Here is a 21,788-nt window from a genome sequence, read left to right as displayed (position 1 = left end):
ACACAAAATCTGAAGCAGGCTCCAGGCTCTGAGCTGTCAGCACAGAGACGCACCAGGGGTTTGAACCCATGAACCATGAGATCATGACCTAAGGGGAAGTCAGATGCTTAACTGAGTGAGCCTCCCAGGTGCGCTGAAAAACTGACTTGTCAGTTTGCTTGTTCAAGTACACATCTCTCACCGTTCTATCTCAAGCCTTTATCAGAATTTAATGCACATGTTTACAGAATCCTCAAAATCAGTGGAAGTCTGAAATGTAAAAGGAGGCTGTTTATTGTAGCTACTTTTTTCTCTGGTTTAACACTTACTGCCTCCTATTGGCCAGCTGTCCCTTTGCTGTCAACTTTCATTACTGTCATCTCTGTCCGTCCTTCATTAAGATTTTTGTATAATAATCTCTTATCCCTAACACAGGAAAGTGCTAACAAATTATTTACGTAGTGAATTATAAGTCACTCAGGAAACATATCCATGTAAGAGTGTTGCCATGTTTATGAGTTCAAGGACTTTTTCCCCCCTGTAAAATATTTTAAGCTTTCAAAAGCCCTAACAATTAGGGCTTTTAGGTCAGAGAGTGAGTTAACTTCCTATGTTGATTTATTTCTCGGTAAAAGTCAGATATCTTTTGGATGAAATGTAGCCAACATACACACGAATAGAAAACTTTCTGAACTGATTGAACAATTCTCTACCATCTTTATTTTGATAAATCATCTTACCTAGAATCAATTGAGAGAACTAAATGATATTTCTTTTCCGTTTTGAGTGAGAAGAACTAACATAAGTATTGTTCAGTTATGACTTAACTAGAATTTCAGAAACAACTTCAGTGGCATCAAACCTAAGATAAATGCTTTGTAATGGTTCTTGGGTCTTTTTAAAAATAAAAACTTAGGGATACTTGAGTGGCTTTGGTGGTTAAGCATTTGACTTCATTTTAAGTCATGATCTCATGGTTCCTGGGTTCGAGCCCTGTGTCGGGCTCTATGCTGACAGCTCAGAGCCTGGAGCTTGCTTTGGATTTTGGTTCTCCCTTTCTTTCTCTGCTCCTCCCCTGGTCATGCTCTGTCTCTCTTTCTCAAAAATAAAAGTAAAACATTAAAAAAATTAAAATCTTAGATATAATTTTTCTCCATGACTTAATTTTTCTTCTTGGGTTGGACTTAAAAAAAAAAACCACACACAAAAATTTCTGATTACCTCTCCAATCATGTCACTGAAAATATTGATTACTGAACATATGACCACAAAAATGATCTCAGTTAGCTTAGGGTAAATGTTCAGTTATGACCAAGGTATGTAAGCAATCTAGAGGTGAGGAAAAAGAGACATTTACTTATGAAACGACTTACATGGCTGTAGTTACTTAACTTTACAGGAAATTCAGCGGGCTGGCAATGAACACTGCCCCTTTATTCTGTACTTATGAGCTAATAGTATTCAGGTTTTCCCCACTCTAGTGCATTCGTATTGGTAAGCAGGTAACTTGGAGGTCTGATGTGAACTTCTGGTATAACGAGTGAAGATCTGGCTCTAGTTAACATAAATGAAGTGTTCTACGAGCAGGCTTTTGCACCTGAACGAGCAGGTACAAGCAGGTGTAATAACTCCTCATTAAAAATGCACCATGACTCGTGTTTCAGCCCACTTTCAATTCTCTCTAGTAGCATAAAAGGCAGGCGCGCTTCCGGAGGGCGCCGCCAGGGGGTGCCAATCCACAGCGGCTTCGTCTACAACAGGGGCCCCCGGAGCGCTTCCTTCCCTCCTCTCGCTCACCTCAGCTTCCGCCGGAAGCGGTTCCTGTCAGTCGATGTCCGGCGTTTGAGCTTGTTTGCGGTCTGTTCGGGGCGCCCGGGTGGGTGAGGCTGGGACCGAGGAGCCGGAGACGGAAGCTCGAGCGTCAACCCGAGCTGCGAGATGGACGTTCTGAAATCGGAGATCCTCCGGAAGCGGCAGCTGGTGGAGGACAGGAACCTGTTGGTGGTGAGGATCGTTGGGGCTCGTGGGGCTTTGGCGATCGAAGACGTGTGGTGGGGGGGGAGGTTTTGCTGGCAGTGAGGGGAACGGTAAAGGGGTCCTGGCGGCGATGGAGACTGGCGAAAGCCCCACCAGTCCCCCAGAGCGACCGCTTGAGACCCTCCCCATGACACCTCCCTGGGGTGTCCTAGGAAGTGGGGGATTGCAGCAACCCCCCACATTTTGGCAAATTTCCCCCCAGCTGCTCCTCATTCCTCGAAGTTTCCGTACCCGCCCCTTCTCTCCACTCTGGTCTGTCCGTGTTCTGCGAACGTGCCCCCCAGTTCGTCAGAGGAAGCACAGGTCCACGATTATTTAATAAAAATCTTTGACTCCGTTCTACTCCTAACACCTGGGTTTTTACTACATTCCCCCGCCTCCTTCCCCCATCACATACAGAAGTCTGTGGCCAGCTCTTCGCTGATGGGACGGCTAAGGTTGTTGTGGACAAAGCAGTGGAATAAAGGGAGAAAGAGGAAAACCACTTCCTTAACCTTCATTGTTTTGTTGCGTTGCGTAACAGTAACTTCGACCAGCTCTTCTCAAAGCCTTGGGCCTCCGGAACCCTTTACAGTTTTCCAAATTGTTGGAGATCACAAAGGGGTTTTGATGATGTGTTTATTAATATTTACCGCATTAAAAGTCAAAGCTGAGAGGTTTTTTCCTTTTTTTTTTTTTTGTGAAGTGTGGGTGACGTCCAAAATTACATTAGTTTCAGGTGTATAGCAGATTCGGCCATCGCAAACATTAGGAAACGCCCACCGCAGTCAGTGTAGTTAACACCTGTCACTGTACAAAGGTGTTCACATATTACTGACCAGGGGCACCTGGATGCCTCAGTCGGTTTAGTCTCTGATTTTGGCTCAGTTTATGATCTCACAGTTCATGAGTTCAAGCGCCATGTTGTGCTCTATGCTGGTAGCTTGGGGCTGCTGCAGATCCTGTGTCTCCCTCGCTCCCTGCCCCTCTCCCGATTGTGTTTCCTCTCTCTCCCTCCCTTTCTCCCCCTCCGGCTCTCCACTGCCTCCCTCTCCCTCCCTCTGTGTCTCCCTCTCTCTCTGTCTCTCAGAAATAGACATTAAAAAATACTGATTATATTGCCAGTGCTGTACTTTTTATCTCCATTTTTTATGAGTTTTATAACTGAAGGTTTGTATTTCAGTCTCCCTCACCTGGTTTGCTCATCCCTACCCCCTCCATAATCACTGTTTTCTGTATTTATTATCTCTATTTTATTTTTTTAGGTTTTATATATAAGTGCAATCATATGGTATTTGTCTTTCTCTGACTTATTTCAACTAGCATAGTACCCTCTAGATTGATCCATGTTGTCCCAAGTGGCAAGACATTCTTTTTTGGTATGCAGCTATATAATTTTATATAGAATCCGTTGATCAATAGTCCGTATCTTTCTGCATCATAGTGTCCTGCAATAGTTTTCGAAGTTTTCGTGGCCCCAGTCACATGACATTTTTGTATTTGACTTTGTTACGACTATGGAAAAAGGTTGATGAAATAGTTCTTGCCTTAACTATGTGTGATTTTTTTTTTTTAATTTTTTTTTGAGAGAGAGAAAACCCCAAGCAGGCTCCGAGCTGTCAGCACAGAGCCCGACGCGGGGCTCAAACTCGCAAACGACCTGAGCCAAAACCAAGAGTGGGGCACTTAACTGAGCCACCCACGTGCCCCTGGGTGTGAGTCTGTCATGTGTTTTGTTTTAATCAGTTCTGTTTGATTTAAAAAAAAAAACAAAACTGGTTGGGGATCCGTGAATTGGTACCATTACCTTATCTTAGCTGGAAAACACCTGCCTGTGATCTCGAAGAGCTGCCTCAGTTTGGTCGTTTCAAGTGATGTTGCAGCTTTTTATCGTTAGTCTGATGGTTGACACAGTAAGTACTGCGAGTGCCTCTTTATTAATTAGAGAAACTCCAAAAATAGCCTCCTATCACCTGTCCTAAAGGTTCTGCCTGGTGTAACTACTCAGAGCTAAGTGTAGTCCCTGCATTGTTCTAATACCAGTGCTTTGGAGGCTGGTGTTGGTGACTCTTGGTTAAAAAAATTTTTTTTAATGTTTGTTTACTTTTGAGAGTAGCAGAGACCGAGGGAGACACAGGATCCAAAGCAGGCTCCAGGCTCCCGGCTCCCAGCGGTCTGCACAGAGCCCAACATTGGCCTTGAACTCATCAACCGGGACATCATGACCTGAGCCAAAGTCGGATGCTCAACCGACTGAGCCAGCCAGGCGCCCCGATGGAATTTGATTTAACACAGACCCTCATCTATGTGGAGAACGCAGGGAGCTTAAGGAACACTTTCAGCAGTGTTAGTTGTAGTTATGAAGATGGGCTTTGTGCAGACTTTCAGCTTTGTTTGCCCCCGGTGTATTATTGAGTGTTTTCTCTGTGCGTGACATGACACACTGCCACAGAGAATTAAAGAAATAGTAATGCTTGGTCCTGTACGGAACATGCATTCAGTGTCACGGAAAATAAGGAAGCCGAGAGGCAAGATACTCCTCCGCTTTTCTCCACCTGCACATGGAACCCCAGCTCCTGCTTTTAGCACCGTGAACCTCAGTGTCGCGTCCGGTTCCGTCCTGCGCCTTCACTCGGCCGGCTTACCCGCACCGGCACTGAAACACTGCTGTCACTTCCATCTTTAAAACAAGGTTTTTCGTTTTTATAACCAAGCTTCTTAAAATGAATTGTGATTCCTACACTCTCCTTGACATGATGCAGACCGGGTCCTGCCCCCACAGCTGTACTGAGCCCACTCTGATCCGGGATGGCAGTGCTCTCCGTGTTCTCCTGACTGGCCTCAGCAGCACGTGACACTCCTGACCCCTCTCCTTTCTATAGATGCCCCTCTGCCTCTCCTATTGATCATCGTGCTCAAAGGATCTTTGCCTTAGAAAGGTTACGAATTAGTGGGGTGCCTGGCTGGCGCAGTCAGTGATGGATGTTAATCTTGGTCTCAGGGTTGTGGATTTGAGCCTCACATTGGGTGTAGAGATTACTTAACAATAAAATCGTAAAGAAAACAAACCCAAAGTTAGAAATTTCTGCGCTGGTGAAAAGCTGTGCCCATTGCACACTAGCACCGGGTTTCGGCTCTGCTGAGCCTGTTTGCATTGTTTTCAGTTTTTTGAACTTGCCTTTCTTCAGGGTTACTCATCCTTTTCTTTGTAGTGCTCTTCCATAATTCTCTTCAGCTTCTCTATTTAATAGTCAGTGAGTAGCCTTTAAGGATTTCTTGGTTCTTGTTTTTGTTTTTTTTAAAGTATAGCCCAGAAACAGTGTGGTAGGGACTTTGCAGAGTAGAGTTTTTTCCAACATTTTACTATGAAAATTTTCAAATGTACAGAAAACTCAAAATAAATTGCACCGTGAACCCTTATGCCTACCGCCTAGATTCTGCCATGAAACCTGCATTAACGTTTTGCTATATTTGCTTTATCATGTTACTGTCCGTTCATTAATTCATCTGGCATTGCAGAAACTGCCTTAGAGTGGTCCTCGTGATCGGAGCTTTTTAGGTCCGGGATGGGCTGTTCAGTAGTTTCTCCAGTTCGGTGAAGGGGCGCTCACAGCTAAGTGGCCCCGGCTCATGTGTTCTGAGGCTGGCGCCGGAGCCGGTCCACGATGTAGCTCTTCAGAGGAGAGCGGCCCTGAAACCGGGTCCACGTCGTGGGTTTTCGTTTCTCTTGGGAAGATCCCGGGGAGCGGAGTTGCCGATGGGAGAGGAAGGCTGTGTTGTTCTGAAAAGCCACTGGTTGGTTCTTCCAAAGCGCTCGGAGCGTGTTGTCCGTGCCCCGGCAAAGACCGTTGGGACGCTCCCCGCTCCGCCCAGCGGTTCGTGCAGGTGCCGGGTCAGCCCAGGCTGGTGTTAATGTGCATCTGCCCTGTAACGACGCTAAGTACTCCGCGTGTGTTTTCGGACCATTTCTTTCTCTTCTGTAAAGTGTTGGAATTGCTTGCCTATTTTTTAATTGGGTTGATTGGCTTTTTTTTTCTTACTGTGTTGAAGGATTCTTCATGTATCATGGATGCCAGACCTTTGTCAGATAGGTTTTGTGAATGTTTTCTCCCATTGGTGGTTTTTGATGAGGAAAGGCTTTTAATTTTGATAAAGCCCAGTTTATCAGTTTTTTGTGTTTCTTGGTCTGTGTGTTCTGTCTGGGAATGTAAACGAGTACAGTCAAGTGGAAAAAAGTTAGGCAGTTGTTATTTTTTTTTAATTTTCTTAATGTTTATTTTTGAGGGGGGGGGTGAGCATGATGGGAGAGGGGCAGAGAGAGATTGGAAGACACAGAATCGGAAGCAGGCTCCAGGCTCTCAGCTGTCAGCACAGAGCCCGATGCGGGGCTCGAGCTCATGAACTGAACTCATGAATTGCAGGATCATGATCTGAGCTGAAGTCGGATGCTTAACCAGCTGAGCCACCTAGGCGCCCCAAGTTCAGCAGTTTCTTAAAAGTTGAGCATACCTCCAGTGTACAATCCAGTCCCTCTAGGCTTTTACTCAAGAGAGTCCACTATTCTCTTACATTTTAAAAACTGCATGTTTTTATTTAATAAACAGTTCTAAACGATTCTGAATCTCCCCCCCCCCCCCGCCCCGGCCCCCCATGAGATAGGGGTGTAGTTTACTGCATTTCTCTGGGTTTCCTGTTTCACACTATTTACTGGAAATAATTTTTTTCCCTTTGGATGGTTTTGGTGTCTTCAGAAATCAAATACTTGTGTTAAGTGTGCCTCTGTTCTGGGTGTTCACTGCTGTTCTTGTGAGCTCTCTGTTGATCCTTAGGCCAGTGCCACACTGTCCTTTCGTTCCTATAGCTTTATGGTGAGTTTTAAGTTCAGGCAAGGTACATACTACCATCAGTACTACTAGTTTTTCTTTTTTCCTTTTCTCCTCTCCTCCTCTCCTTAGTTTCTGGCTGTGATGTTTTATTTTTTTTTTTAATGATTTATTAAAATTTTTTTTAACATTTATTTTTGAGAGACAGCAATGGAAATTGAGGAGGGCAGGAGCAGAGAGAGAGGGAGACCCAGAATGCGAAGCAGCTCCAGGCTCTGAGCTGTCGGCACAGAGCCTGACGCGGGGCTCCACCCCACAGACCGTGCGATCACGACCTGAGCTGAAGTGGGACGCTTCACCACCTGAGCCCCTCGGGCGTCCCTGTGATGCTTCAGTTTTGAGCAGCCTTATTGAGGTGTGACTGACATATAGTAAACTAGCGTGTACAGTTGGGTGCATTTTGACATGAGTTTACACGTGTGAAACTTCCATCCCGGTGAAGACAGTAAACATGCCCATCTCCCCCCAGAGTTTCTTTTTGCCTCTTGGTAATCCTGACTTGCTGCCCCTTCCTGCCCCTCACACCCACCCTGTTCACGGGTACCCACTGATGTGCCTTCTCTTGAGTAAGCGTTTTCTAGAGTTTTACGTGAATGGAGTCACTCAGTATGTTTTCGATCTCCTTTATCTTCTTTCATTCAGCCTAATAATCTTGAGATTCACTGAATGTGAAGGTGCATATATCTTTTCGCTTAGAGTTTTCTTTTTTGGGGGGAGAAATGCCCAGAAGTGCAGTTGCTGAATGATTTGGTGCCTCTGTTTCTAAGTTTTGGAGAAGCCTCCACACCGTTTGCCACGGGGGCTGCGCCTGTTGACCTTCCCACCGACAGCGCCTGAGGGGAGCTCCCTGGGCTTCACGCCGCCTCCAGCGCGCACTGTCTCCGACTTCTTTGACAACAGCGTTCTGACAGGTGTGAGGTGATCTCTCCTGGTTTTGGTTTGCATTTCCTTGATGAGGCGTGATATCGATTAGCATTTTTTCATATGTCTGCTGGCCAAATCTTTGGAAAAATGTCTATTCAGACCCTCTGCTCATTTTCAAATTGGATTATTTCTTTTTTATGCTATTTAGTTGTATGAATTCATTATATATTTCAGATATTAATCCTTTATCAGGTATGTGGTTTGCAAATATCTTTTATTCCATGGGTTGCCTTTTCATTTTTGTTTACTTTGTGGAAGCTTTATAGTTTGATGTAATTTCACTTCATATTTTTGCTTCTTTGCCTTTGGTTTTGGAGTTGGACCCAAAAACTCGTCAACAAGACATATGTCAAAAAGCTTACCGCCTCTATTTTCTTCGAGGAGTTTTATGGTGTCAGAGCTTACATTCAAAACTTTAAGCTGTTCTGGGTTGATTTTTGTGTATGGTTTAAGATGGTGTAGTTCAGTTCTTTGGCGTGTGGCACTCCAGTTTTCCCAGCACCACTTTTTGAACAGCCAGCCTTTTCCTGTAAATGCTTGGCTCCTTTGTAAATTAATGGACTGTACACTCATGGATTGACTTCAGGCTCGCTCTCCTTTTGCGTTCTTCTTTGTGTCTGTTTTTATGCCGCTACATACTGTTCCGATTACTGTAGTTGTATCATAGTTTCAGATGAAGGAGCTTGGTGCCTCCCGCCTTGTTCTTTACCACAATTACGGTAGCAGTTGGGGTCTTCTGTGGTTCCAGACACAAGTTAGGAATGTTTGTTTTATTTTTGTAAAAAATGCCATTGGAATTTTGATAGGGATTGGATTGAATTTATAGATTGCTTTGAATAGTGGGGACATTTTCACAATACAGGCATGCCTTGGAGCCTTTGCGAGTTTTGTTCCAGAACATTGCCATAAGGCAAATACTGCAATAGAGTGAGTCACATGGGGGTTTTGGTTTCCGAGTGCATATGAAAATTACGTTTGCACTGTACTATTAAGTGTGCAGTAGCATTAGGTCTATAAAAAAACACCTTAATTTAAAAATACTTTATTGGTAAAATATGCTAACCATCATCTGTATTTTTAGGGAGCTGTAATCACTCATCACAGATACAGCAAAAATAATAAAAACAAAAACGTGTGAAATATTGCTAGAATTAGCAAAGTAGGGCACAGTCACAAAGTACACAGATGGAAAAATGGCGCCAGTAGACTTGCTCAGTGCAGGGTTGCCACAAATCTTCAGTTTGTAAAAGAAGTAATTTCCGTGAAGCACAATAAAGTGAAGCTCAATGAAACGACCTAGACCTGTATGTAGCTGGTTCTTGCAGTCCACGTGCTTGCCGTTTGTTTGTGTCATCAGTTTTTCTCGTTGTCTTAGGGTTCTCAGCATACAGCCTTTTTACCTCTTTGGTTAAATTTACTCTTAGGTAGCTTATTAATTTTAATGCAGTTGTAAATGGGATTGTTTTCTTCATTTATCTTTCTGATACTTTGTTATTAGTGCATAGAAACCGCAATGTTTCTACATTGATTTTTGTATCCTGCAGGTTTGCTGAATTGATACTAAATTCGTTTCTTATATCTGTTTGGTGCACTCCGTACTATGTATAGTAATGTGTCATCTGCAAATAGTGACAGTTTTACCTTTTCTTTTGGAATTTTCTTGCATATTTGGTGTGGCTAGGACTTCTCATACTGTGTTGAATAAAAGTCGTGAGAGTTGACATCCTTGTCTTGTTCCTGATCTTCAAAGAAAAGCTTTCAACTTTTCACCATTGAAAATGATGTTATCTGTGGGCTTGTCATAATTTGACCTTTTTTATGTTGGTATGTTCCCTTTGTGCCACTTGGAGAGTTGTGTTTTTTTTTTTTAATCATAAATGGATGTTGAGTTTTATCAAGTGCTTTTTCTGCATCTATTGAGATGATCATAAGATTTTTTTCCCTCCAATTTGTTGATGTGGTATATCACATTGACTTGTGGGCATTGAATGAGCCTTGCCTCCCTGAAATAAATCCCACTTGGTCAGGGTGTATAATTCTTTTAATAAATTGTTGAATTCAGTTTAAGATTTTTTCCATTTATATTCATCAGAAATATTAGCCAGTAGTTTTCTTTCCTGTGGGATCCTTGTGTGGCTTTGGTATCAGGGTAATGCTGGCCTTAAAAATGAGTTTGGAAATGTTCCCTCCTTTATTTTTTGAAGTGTTTTGAAGATCAGTTCAATTCTTTGAATGTTTGGTGGAATTCACCAGTGAAGCCATCTGGCCCTGCCTGGACTTGTGTTTTTTTAGGAGGTCTTAGATTACTGATTCAATCTCCTTTCTACTAATCAGTCTTTTGAGATTTTCTCTGTTCCTTCATGATTCAGACTTGGAAGGTTGTAGATTTTGGAATTTACCCATTTCTTCTAGGTTGTCCCGTTTGTTGGTGTATAATTGTTCATAGTAGTCGCTTAAGATCTTTTGTGGGGGCGCCTGGGTGGCTCAGTCAGTTAAGTGTCCGGCTTCAGCTCAGGTCATGATCTCATGGTTCGTGGGTTCGAGCCTCGCATCGGGCTCTGTGCTGACAGCTAGCTCAGAGCCTGGAGCCTGTTTTGGATTCTGTATCTCCCTCTCTCTGACCCTCCCCTGCTCATGCTGTCTCTCAAAAATAAATAAATAAACAGGAAAAAAAATCTTTTGTGTTTCTGTGTTATCATTGTAATGTCTCTAATTTATGACTTTGAGCGTTTTTTTTTTTTACTTGATAAAATGTAGCTGAAGTTTGTCAGTTTTCCAACAACAATAAAAACAGCAACAACAAAACAGCTCTTAGTTTAATTGATCTCTTGTATTTTTAGTATCAGTTTCATTTATTTTTGCTCTGGTATTTGTTAACTTTTTCGTTCTACAAACTTTGGGCTTCATTTGTTCTTTTTCTAGTTCCTTGAGGTGTGAAGTTAGGTTGTTTTGAGATTTTTCTTGTTTCCTGAGGTAAGCATTTAATGATAGGAGCTACCCTCTTAGAACTGCTTTTTTCTGCATCCCATAAATACTGGTAAGATATACTTCCATTTTTATTTATTTGAAGGTGTCTTTTGATTTCTCCTTTGATTTCATTGACTCATTGGTTCAGTAACATGTTGTTTTCTTCTTGTAATTGATGTCTAGTTTCATACCATAGTGGCTGATTCATGCCTTGTCCTGGAGACTGTTCCATTTGCACCTGAGAAGAATGTTCTGGGGTTTTTTTTTTTTTTATGTTTACATATTTTTGAGAGAGGGAGAGAGAGACAGAGTGTGAACAGGGGACGGGCAGAGGGAGACACAGAATCTGAAGCAGGCTCCAGGCTCTGAGCTGTCAGCACAGAGACCAACACGGGGCTCGAACCCACAAACCATGAGATTCTGACCTGAGCTTAAGTTAGGATGCTTAACCAACTGAGTCACCCAGGCGCTCCTGCTTTTGGGTTGAATGTTTGGTATATATCTGTTAAGTCCATCTATTCTGACATGTCATTTAAGGCATTGTTTCCTTTTTTATTTATTTTTTTAATCTGGATGATCTATCCAATGATGTAGCATTGTGTCTCTTCAAATTATGTTTGTATATCCTCCCATTTGGTATATTACTTTAGGGATTTTGAGGCTTATTTTCATTATTCAGCAGTGTGTTAACCTTGCCACATGGTTTGTGATCTCATGTATAGTATCTTTGTATATCCAGGCAGTATATTTATGTTTGTTGATTTTCCAGTGATTTTTTTTTATAGAGCTCTTGATGATGTTTGTATCTCATTTATATAAACACTAAAACCTTAACGTGATTGAGGAACGATGATTCTAAATTAATGAAATGTTGACAGTCATGGTTGAATGTTTTAAATTTTGATTTTCCTTTATTAGTGGCAGACATTTCAGGTGAGAACGGCAGATATGTTTCTGTACTTTAGACCTATAAACCTCACTTTTGTGTAGAAAGTACAACCTGGACAGAGTCCAAGAGTAACATTTGTAAAGCAGCATGTAGGAATTAGGTTCTGACTTATGTGTGTCCTTTGCAGATTGTCTTTAAAATCAGGGTGAAAGGACCAATGGAAACATTAGGTGCTAAAAAAAAAAAAAAAAAAGTGCTTTAGGTGAGATTTCTAAGAAATTTAACCATCAGTTCATATGCTCTCTTAAAATATGTACCACCCAGTTTTAGACTTTTGTGTTTGTAGGTCTTTATTCAGTCTATAGTTAATTCAACAAACTTAGAGCTTGAGAATTGTGAACATAGTTAGAAAGGAAAGCAGATCTGTAAAATGAACGAACAAGCCTGATTGTGGTCGCATTCTAGATAATTCTAGATAGCTCTTTACCTCTGGGCAAGCCATTTACCTGCTTGAGTTATCTGTGAAGGGGCTGTATCGCTGGGGCTTGAGCTTTATACTCCATTATTTTAATTGTCATAAACGTGTCCCCAGCGCTTTATATCTCAAAATGTATTTTCAGTGTGCTTTATAAAATACGACTTTACAATTAGAGAGGTTTTAGTTGTTCTTTGAAACTCTTCTGTTTTACTAAATACAAAGTCTATGAAGAGTGACATTTGAAACATGGTAGGGAACCCTTTTTTTAGACCCTCGTCATGAAATAAAGGGTCATGTAATACAAAACAAAATATTTTTATTTTTCTCGTTGTAATTCTAAAATGAAAAGCAACAGTTTTATCATTAATAATTGATTCAGATGATCCAAAATGCCAGACCTACTGAAGAGTAAATGAAGTTTCCTGCTAATCCTGGTCTCCGGGCTGCCTAGCTCCCTCCTGCACAGCAGCAAGGTTGCTTCGTGCACGTGAAACACTTGTGGAAAGAATCAAGTATAGTCTTTCTTCCTCTTTTTAAGTATAAATAGCATATTAGATCTACTCTTCTGCACTTGATTTTATCATTTATCAAAACATAAAAGCGGGGTGCCTGGGTGGCTCAGTCAGTTAGGCATCCGACTTCGCCTCAGGCCACGATCTCACGGTTCCTGAGTTCAAGCCCTGCTTTGAGCTCTGTGCTGACAGCTCAGAGCCAGGAGCCTGCTTTGTATTCTGTGTCTCCTTTCCACTCTGCCCCTCCCCTGCTCACGCTCTGCCTGCCTCTCTCTCTCTCAAAAATAAATAAATATTAAAAAAAAACATAAAAGCAACTTAATGTTTAAAAACTTATTTAGCAGAACTGGACAAAATTTTGAAATTGAAATAGTAAAGGGAGAAACTGCAATTGCTAAAATGGAAGGTGCTGGAAAATATCATTAGGGACAGTAATGCCTTAATATGTTTTAATAAATTGAAAAGTCTAAGTGAAATAAGTGACTAAAAGATACTAAAAATATGAGAAATAGGATATCTGAACAGACCAGTTAACTGAGGAAGAAATAAAAGTCCTCTGACAGCCAAGAGGGTAGCTACTGAAGGGGGAGTTAGCAGTTGAACTGAAGACTGCCTAAGATCAGTCACTGAAGATTCTTTGCATTTGCCCCGTGCACACTGTTGATGACCTCAGGATTTTTCACTGGAGCAGTAAGAATGGGGCCCATTTGTGGCAGGGCGGCAAAGAGAACTGGAAGTGAGGACATGGATACAGAGGAGAGGAAACATGTCCGCGTAGTTCTGTTGTAAATGACACTTAGCCCCCTGCCTCGTGCAGAGTAACGATTTTTAGGTCAGAGAGTCTTGAGCATATTTAAGTGGCAATGCCAGGAGCCCAGTACAGAGGGAAAAGGTGCAGATGCTGAAGAGAAAATAGGTAATTGGTGATGAGAAGTCCCTGAGGAAGGCGGGAGGAATTGAGAACCCGAGTGCCGCAGGAAGGGACTGGACTCGGGCAGGAGGAAGGTTTCCTCTTTGTTTCCAAAGGGAAGAAAGGATTGGTGCTGGGTGGACTTCTGTTCCATCGCCTCCCTCTTCTCTGTAACAGAGTGGCTTCGTCATTTGCTGAAAATGAGGGGAGAAGAGGTTTAAGCGAGTGGGGAATGTGTACTGGTCAATGTAGAGAATATATTGGAGAAAAAACTGAATGGATTGGTGGGTGTCATTGAGGCCCAAGTGGTTTCCCAACATTGCTCAGTGCCCCGGTTGCAGGCATGGAGAGGGCTGGCAAGGGGGTTCTACTAGGCTCCGGGTTCTCCCTTCTTGGTATCAGGACCCCTTCATGTACGTAACTGATGGCTCCAAAGAGTTTCTGTTTACGTGGGATGTGTTTATTGATGATTACTCTCTTAGAAATGAAAACTGGGAAATTTAAAAATATTTATATTCTGTGTTTTCTTGTATTTCATACAATAATTAGCCCATACATGTTAACATAAATGTTTGTATGAAAACTATTCCAAAACAAAAGAAACTTAGGGGGAAGATTGATGTTAATTTAGATTTTTGTAAACCTCTTTAATCCCTGGCACATTAGAAGGCCTTTGGGTTGTCCTGTTTCTCCACTCAGCCTGTTGTGATGTGTTGTTTTTGTTCAAGTATATGAAGAAATTTCATCCTCACACAGCTAGGTGGTTGGAAGAGGTAGTATTTTAATAGCCTTTCAGATAATTAATGGATATTTTTCTTTAATACACCACCAAAACTACACAAATGGTAAGTTTAAGATTAGAGTTTGAGTTCTGATCTATATCAGTGAACTTTTTTTTTCTTTTTTAAGTAATCTCTCCACCCAAGTTGGGGCTTGAAATTACAACCCCAAGATCAAGAGTTGTACACCCCACCAACTGAGCCAGCCAGGTGCCCATCAATGAACATTTTTGTATATTACAACCTATTGATTTATTGTACTCCAGATCCCTTCTGATCTATTCTGCTTGTAGATCTTTTGCTGAAGCATAATTATGGAACTTGTTGATTTTGTACTGTCATGGTTTGCTGAGTTCTACATGTTACGTTCAGTAAATGATACTTATTAATATCACCATCGATTGATCAGAAAAGCCTTTTAGTGTTGGGAAGCCATCAAGTTCACAGTGATGGCTAACTTTACCACCATTCTGATTTTTACTTGAAGGATGGAATTTTATCATTGGCAACCAATATTACTATTTTCATTTTATTGATAGGCTGGCTTTGTTCAGTTTTGAGAAAATATCTGCCAAATAGGAGACAACAATCCTACTTCATTATGTAGGAGAACTGCTTTGTATGTTTCATTTCATCGTAGCAAATATTAAAAGATAATAATACTCAAGGGTTGAGATTTAGTGGAATTTACTATTGTATATCATAATATTGAAGAGGGGAGCCTGGCTGGCCCCGTTGATGGAGCATGGGACTCTTGATCTTGGAGTTGTGAGTTTGAGCCCCTTGTTGGGTGGAGAGCTTACTTAAAAATAAAATAAAAAAACATTCTGAGTAGAAACTAGTTTTTATTTTTCTGCAAGTGCTTGTTGGTGAAGAAGGCAGTGAACTATGAGACATAAGTAAAAATGCTTTTTTTTTATGCTGAGATCCCAGTGGCTTTCTGCACCATTGTTTTTGGGCCGTCAGTGAAAAGTGAAAGTGCGCACTGTGAAAAGGAGCACATAACCTCTTAGTATTATTATGATAATGTGTTTGACCTTGCACAACCTCTGAAAAGGTCTTTGGGAGCCCTAGAGGTCCATGAGTCACTTTTGGAAAGTTGATATTCTGGGCTAAGACTGTGTTGGGTATATTCAATGGAATTAGGATGTGGTAGTAAAAGATACTGTAAAGATTGGACCGCAGACTGTGGCCTGGAGAGTCCTTTACTTCTGAGAGGATATGAGTATGTGCTTGTCAACTTGTTGACATGATGTATGACAGTTACGTGCTCCGTGGTCATACGAAACAGTGGATGCTGAGATCACTCTGGGGAGTGAAGGACTGCAGCTTGCACTGCTGGATCAGGTCAAAGAATTTAAGGACCTGAGTTCTAGTTGTGCGCGTTACTTAGAAGGTTCAGTCAGTCGTGAGCCTTTCCAAGTCTCTGCTCTCTCCCCTCTAAACGGGTGTAAGGATGCAGGTCTGAATTCGGCTTCTCAGAATTGTTAGACAATAGAAGGGCACACATTGCCCAAGGCAGGAGGGACCACCCTTGTAACACCCAATCAGGAAAGGCCAGCTAACACCCTTAACATTTCTAAGGGTAGGCCTAGAGCTGCGCCCTACGTGAGGGTCCTGGCCCCACTCTGTAATTGGTCAATACTCTAAATGTTGTGATTGGCTTCCACCAAAAGTATCAATGAATGGTTAAACCTGCTGTCAATAATACTGTATAATAATGATTGGATCACTATACCTGTGTCCCGATTTCCTGCAGCTCCCCCTTCCCAAGCCCATAAAGGCCCTGCCCGCTCTTTGTTCGGGGCTCTCTGCACGGATCCACTGCGCCGGTGAGGTCTGTGAGCCCGAGCTCAGGCCCGGCGAGCCTAAACCCGTAATAAAGCCCTTTGCTTTTGCATGCGTGACTCGGTCTCCCTGGCAGTCTCTGGTTTTGCGGGACGATGTTAAAAATCTGGGTATAACACGCGGATTAGTATTATTCTGTTCCCACCTTTCTCAGGGTAGTTTTGATGTTTGAATGATGCCATCATTTCTTACCCAAGGTCATCCCTTCAGCTTTGCATCTATAAAGCTGTTCTTCGGGTGTGATACATGAGTCAGCAAATGTTTGCTGAGTTAATGAACTTTAACAAAACTGTTGATCTTGAGAATTCTAAACATACACAAAAAGAGAATTCTGTGATGAACCCCCATCCATCCTTGCAATCTCCCTTAACGCCTGTAGCTCTAGAAGATAAGAATGTATTCTTTTATAAACAAGATAGGCTCACACCCAACAAAATTACATTTAGGTCCTTAATATTAAATATCCGCTCACGTTCAGATGTTTCTAGTTGAATTATGATCTGTACGTACATGTTTTTACAGTTGGTTTCTTCAAATAAGATCTACACAGAGTCCACTTACTTTTGTTGACTATGACTCTTGGTTTCTTTTATTCAGCATTTTCATCCCCCCCCTTCTTTTTATGCCAATAACTTGTTAGGAAACTGGCTAGTTTGATAAATGTCTCAGTATTTGCTTCCCAGTGATGGTGTTTAGCTTACATCCCTATTCCCTACATTTTTAATAAATTGGATATTAGACCTAACTGGTTAGATTCACCTGCAGCGTTTTGGCAAGAGTACTTAGTAGATGCGCTGTATAATTGGTGTGTGTCTCACATAGGAGACACACAGCGTTTTCCTGATGCCAGGCTTGCCTGGGGGTTCAAGCGTAGCAGTGTAATCTGTCCATTGTTCACCATCAGCCTTTTTTGTCATGGTCCTGGCATCCATGATCATTGCCAGAGTGAATGAACTTGGGAACTGTGAAGTACTAAAATCCTTGTATGGAGGTACTATTGAGGTACCCTTATAATTATTACTAATAAAGTAGGCAGTATCTTTATTTGAACTAAATCATTCCTGGAATATCCAAAAGGCACAACTGTAGACAGAACATCCAAATTAGAGAATGTAGATTTAACAGTGAGAATAATTTTGTATAGAGTCTAGAAAGAACTAGTGCTTTTTTCCTCCTACAGATTTAGAGCTGGTCTCCTAACATTGAATCCTATAAAAATAACTTTAAACGATTTTGTTAATAAAGACTCTCAAACCATTTTATGTTTAGATTAAGAATTAATATGATTTTAAGAATTGATCACTACAAATACAATTAATTGATACAAAAAGATTCCAAGTGACCAAATGGTTTTAGACACACCCTTAGAGCTCTCTGGGTAATGGCAGTGAAGTTGTCAGATGACTATTAACCATAATCTTTGATTGTTTTCTGTTGGAAGAAAATAGTTAAAGCATCCTATTTTATGTAGTTTATAATGAATTCATTTGTAGAAATTGTTCAACCTAAGCATTGGGGAATTAAATGAAAACAATGTGAACATTTGGAAAATATTGTTGGTTTCTTCTCTTAGTTGGATCTGCCTGTTAAAATGATACCGCAAGAAAAACACTTCATGTTTAGAGCAGATAGATGATGGATGGCATGTTGAGGGAATCAGTGTGATATACCCCCTAAAGCCCAGCGTTACCGTGCTCTTGAAAGACCCAAGTGTTTGTAGGTTGCCTGTGGAACATGAAATTTTACCCAGGGAGCTATTAACATACTTCTTTCTTCAACAGGAAAATAAAAAGTATTTCAAGCGTAGTGAACTTGCAAAAAAAGAAGAGGAAGCATATTTTGAAAGATGTGGCTACAAGGTATGTCTGCCTGCTTTTATGTTCAATTGCATATTTCTGAGTTTAAATTTATATAGCTGTTGTTAAAGTGACAAAATTATTGATCTCTGTTCAATTTATCAATGTTATACGTTAGCCTATAAATGAGAAGCCATCTGGAGAGGTATGAGAGTTTTTTTTCTTTTTTCCTTCCTTCCCCCCACTTTTTTTTTTATATTGAATTCAGGAAAATACATGCATGACTTTTGGCTTGGAATGGTTTGGCTTTTTGTGGACAGCATGAAGTGGCTTGAGGTCAAAGCTTGAATTTTGTTTCTTTGAATTCCTGGGTCTGCCTCTGCCTCTGCCTCATCTTCATCTCTGCCACGGGCTCCTCTCCCCACCTCTCCCAATAAAAGTCCGTTGTAAAGGGCTTCGAGACATTCTGCTCGTTCAGCCGCAGTGGCAGCACTGGTGGTATTGCCCCCACCTTCTCGTACATGTTTTAAGCCACTGTTTTTATGTTTGCATCGTTAGTGATTCCTTCTGGCCCCGAGTACCTCTGCCTGAGGTAGAATGCCGTAGAACACTTGATATGCTTTTATAATAAGGTCTATTGTATAGAGAATGTTTAGAAATACTAGAAACAAATGAGTTGCCTGGAAGACTGTGTATTTTAGAAGCATCTAAAAGTGTCCTTGAGGTTACACTGTTACTACCCTATTCAACTATTCTCCTAGTTGAATAATATTTTGGGGTTTTTATTGGGAGGGGTTAAATGTTATGAGGTGAACGTATGTTTAAATTATTTTAAAAGAAGACCATATCTAGTTTCATACTTTAAAAATAGGATTTAGAAGTTGTGTTGAAATATTTTTGCCAAATCCTAAATTTGACATTAACTTTTGCCTGTGAACCATGTGTGTAATATAATACTCTTGTGCATGTAATGGGGAATGTCTGGAAATTAATTTATCTGGCATAGCATTTCTAAAAGGAAGCATGAGGAATGCGAATGGTATGTACGTGCATTTGGTTTTATTTTGTAGTGTTGGCAGAGGACAGGTATTGGAAATGTAGTTTTATGTTTCTGATCGATGTTTAAGTACAAAAGTTTGCATTTGTATTTTGATATTTTCCATAAATGTATTGATTTCACTTGCTTCTAGTTTAGGAAATTAAAATACATTTTGTATAAATAGACACCGACTAGATACCAGGGCAGAAGAATTGTCCTCTTGTCCATTGTCGTGTGACTCACACTTGGTCTGGAAGGAGAATCATTTACCATGGGTTTAGTCTGCTGACTTGCTGCTTCCCCAGATACCTAAATTTGAACCTTTTCAACATTTTGGTAAAGTAGGAAAATAATTAAAAACAGGCAGCTTTGCCTTGTTTAACTTGCATTAGTGATAGGTCAGTACTTGTTTGCTTCTGTAGAGAAAAGCACTAAAGCAAAGTAACTACTGTCAAGATCCTGCTTGTAGCACTGGGTCCAGCGGACAGAACTTCTTAGAGCTTTTCCTGAAAGTGGTTAACTGGCATTCTGTAATTAAAAATGCTTTTCATCCTGAGTGTTTTGGAGAAATACCTGTTTTTATGCTTAAAAAGAAAGCACAGCATTTTCTTTCTAAGATGTGTTAATACTTCCTTCTTGATAGTAGGGAAAATGCAGCGTGTATAACTTACATTCCTTTATGAGAACTAGTTTCCATTTATAGGGCTTGATGCTGATTTTGTTTGCAAATACAAAAGTTGATTTTTTTACCTTAATTTTCTGTCAGCACTGTTAACACTAACATAACCATTAGCCATAAAGTATAGAGTCAGAAATTCTATCATTTTTAACCAATACAGCCTTTTAAAATTTTTTTTAAAAATTATTTATTTTTTATTTAAATAGTTTATTACCAAGTTGGTTTTCTTTTTCTTTTTTAATGTTTTATTTATTTTTGAGAGAGAGACAGAGAGAGAGACAGCATGAGCAGGAGATGGGCAGAGAGAGAGGAGACACAGAATCCAAAGCAGGCTCCAGGCTCTGAGCTAGCTGTCAGCACAGAGCCTGATGCGGGGCTCGAACCCACAAACCGTGAGATCATGACCTGAGCCGAAGCTGGCCGCTCAACTGACTGAGTCACCCAGGTGCCCCTACCAAGTTGGTGTTCATATAACACCCAGTACTCTTCCCCACAGGTGCCCCCCTCCACGACGATTACTCCCTTTCCCTTCCCCCCTCCCTCCATTTAATGTTGACCTTTTATGTTTTTGGGTTTTTTTAAAATCTTATTGGCATTTTAAATTAGTCCTTTGATCAGATGGGAAAGGATACTTCAGTATCTTTTTATAGACCACACCTTGAGGTTTACAAATTGCTAAACTTAATTTTCCTAAACTGTGAGCTGGCCAGCAGACTCAAGAAACTAAGTGAAAAGATCCCCCCACCCCCATACAAGGATGTCCGCTCTTGGTGTGGGGGTGGGGGTGGGGGTGGGTGTGAGCAGAAAGGTGCTGCCTCTGGGGTTGGGGCTGTTACTTCCCCCCAAGGTTCAGAGCTCAGCCTGTGGGAACATGGGGCGTGGCTTTGGGAGTGTTTCTACATGTCCAGCCATGGTGTTGGGGCTCTTGGAATCGCCCCTTTCAAAAAGGAGGGTCGGAAAAAGCGGGAGCTTGAGGCTTCACTGGTTTCTTAGAAAACACTTATTTTATTTATTTATTTTTTGGTTTCATTAAAACCCAGAACAAGGATCAAATAACAAGAGAATTTTTCTCAAAGAGGAGAAGCAAGATGATGGTTTTTAAGGAAAGAGTTAAACTTGTTTAGAGTCTAGGGAGAAAGGAGTCTGAATCTCAGCCTTGTAAGTTACAGATTTTGGAAATCATTCTACATCTGTCACTTTTCATTAGTAAGAGTGGTGTCTCCCGTGTGCGTGCTTGTTGCCTGTGTCCCTGAGATGCAGAAGCTTGGTGAGCTCTCAAAAGCAGGCACGTGTATTGGGAGCTTTTTCCTCAGTGGAACATTTAGAAAACCTTCGGTATTCAAAACCTGTTTAATTTCCATGAGCAGTTAATGCATAGAATGATAAATACTAGCTGTATTATATTGTGAAGACTGAATTTGATTTATTTTGGCTATTAATATAGATACAGCCAAAAGAGGAGAACCAGAAACCATTAACTTCTTCGAATCCAGTGTTAGAGCTTGAACTTGCAGAGGAAAAGTTACCCATGACTCTTTCCAGGCAAGAGGTAAGTGTATGTATGAGTATGTCATGAAAAAAAAATGTCCATGGCATTTGCATTTATTTCCAGTTCCTTCCAGTAAGTTTTATATCATTATTGTCTATGTAACATGACCTGCTGAATTAAAATACTGTGCAGTATTCACTAGGTTCTAAGTTAATCTTTGCTTTTCTTGATACTCTTAAACTTCTTTTTTTTTTTCCTCCATAATATTTTATTGTCAAATTGTTTTCCATACAACACCCAGTGCTCTTCCCCTTAAGTGCCCTCCACCATCACCACCACCTGTCTTCCCCTCTCCCCCCTCCCCCCCAACCCTCAGTTCATTCTCAGCATTCAATAGTCTCTGAAGTTTTGCATCCCTCTCTCTCCCCAACTCTCTCTCTCTCCTCCGTTCCCCCTGGCTCTCCATTAGGTCTCTCCTGTTTTCCTGCTAGACCTATGAGTGCAAACATATGGTTTCTGTCCTTCTCTGCCTGGCTTACTTCACTCAGCATGACACCCTCAAGGTCCATCCACTTTCCTACGCAGGGCCATATGTCATTC

General features: G+C 41.2%; 1 protein-coding gene across 2 annotated transcripts in view; it reads left to right on the top strand.

The window, feature by feature from the left end:
• The first annotated feature begins 1,772 nt into the window (after positions 1-1,772).
• Positions 1,773-21,788, top strand: part of PRPF18 (pre-mRNA processing factor 18) — a 56,968-nt gene continuing 36,952 nt past the window's right edge. Inside the window, exons 1-4 of one of the 2 annotated variants that reach the window (XM_029954153.1) lie at positions 1,773-1,983; positions 17,967-18,044; positions 18,160-18,186; positions 21,144-21,248. In XM_029954153.1, coding sequence (XP_029810013.1) covers positions 1,918-1,983; positions 17,967-18,044; positions 18,160-18,186; positions 21,144-21,248 — 276 coding nt within the window. In that variant the 5' untranslated portion in view covers positions 1,773-1,917. The remainder of the gene's footprint in view (positions 1,984-17,966; positions 18,045-18,159; positions 18,187-21,143; positions 21,249-21,788) is intronic. The other variant, XM_029954154.1, reaches the window with a different exon arrangement.

The sequence above is a fragment of the Suricata suricatta genome, chromosome 10, assembly GCF_006229205.1.
Source record: "Suricata suricatta isolate VVHF042 chromosome 10, meerkat_22Aug2017_6uvM2_HiC, whole genome shotgun sequence".
NCBI lineage: Eukaryota > Metazoa > Chordata > Mammalia > Carnivora > Herpestidae > Suricata > Suricata suricatta.
This window is presented reverse-complemented; position numbering and strand designations above follow the sequence as displayed.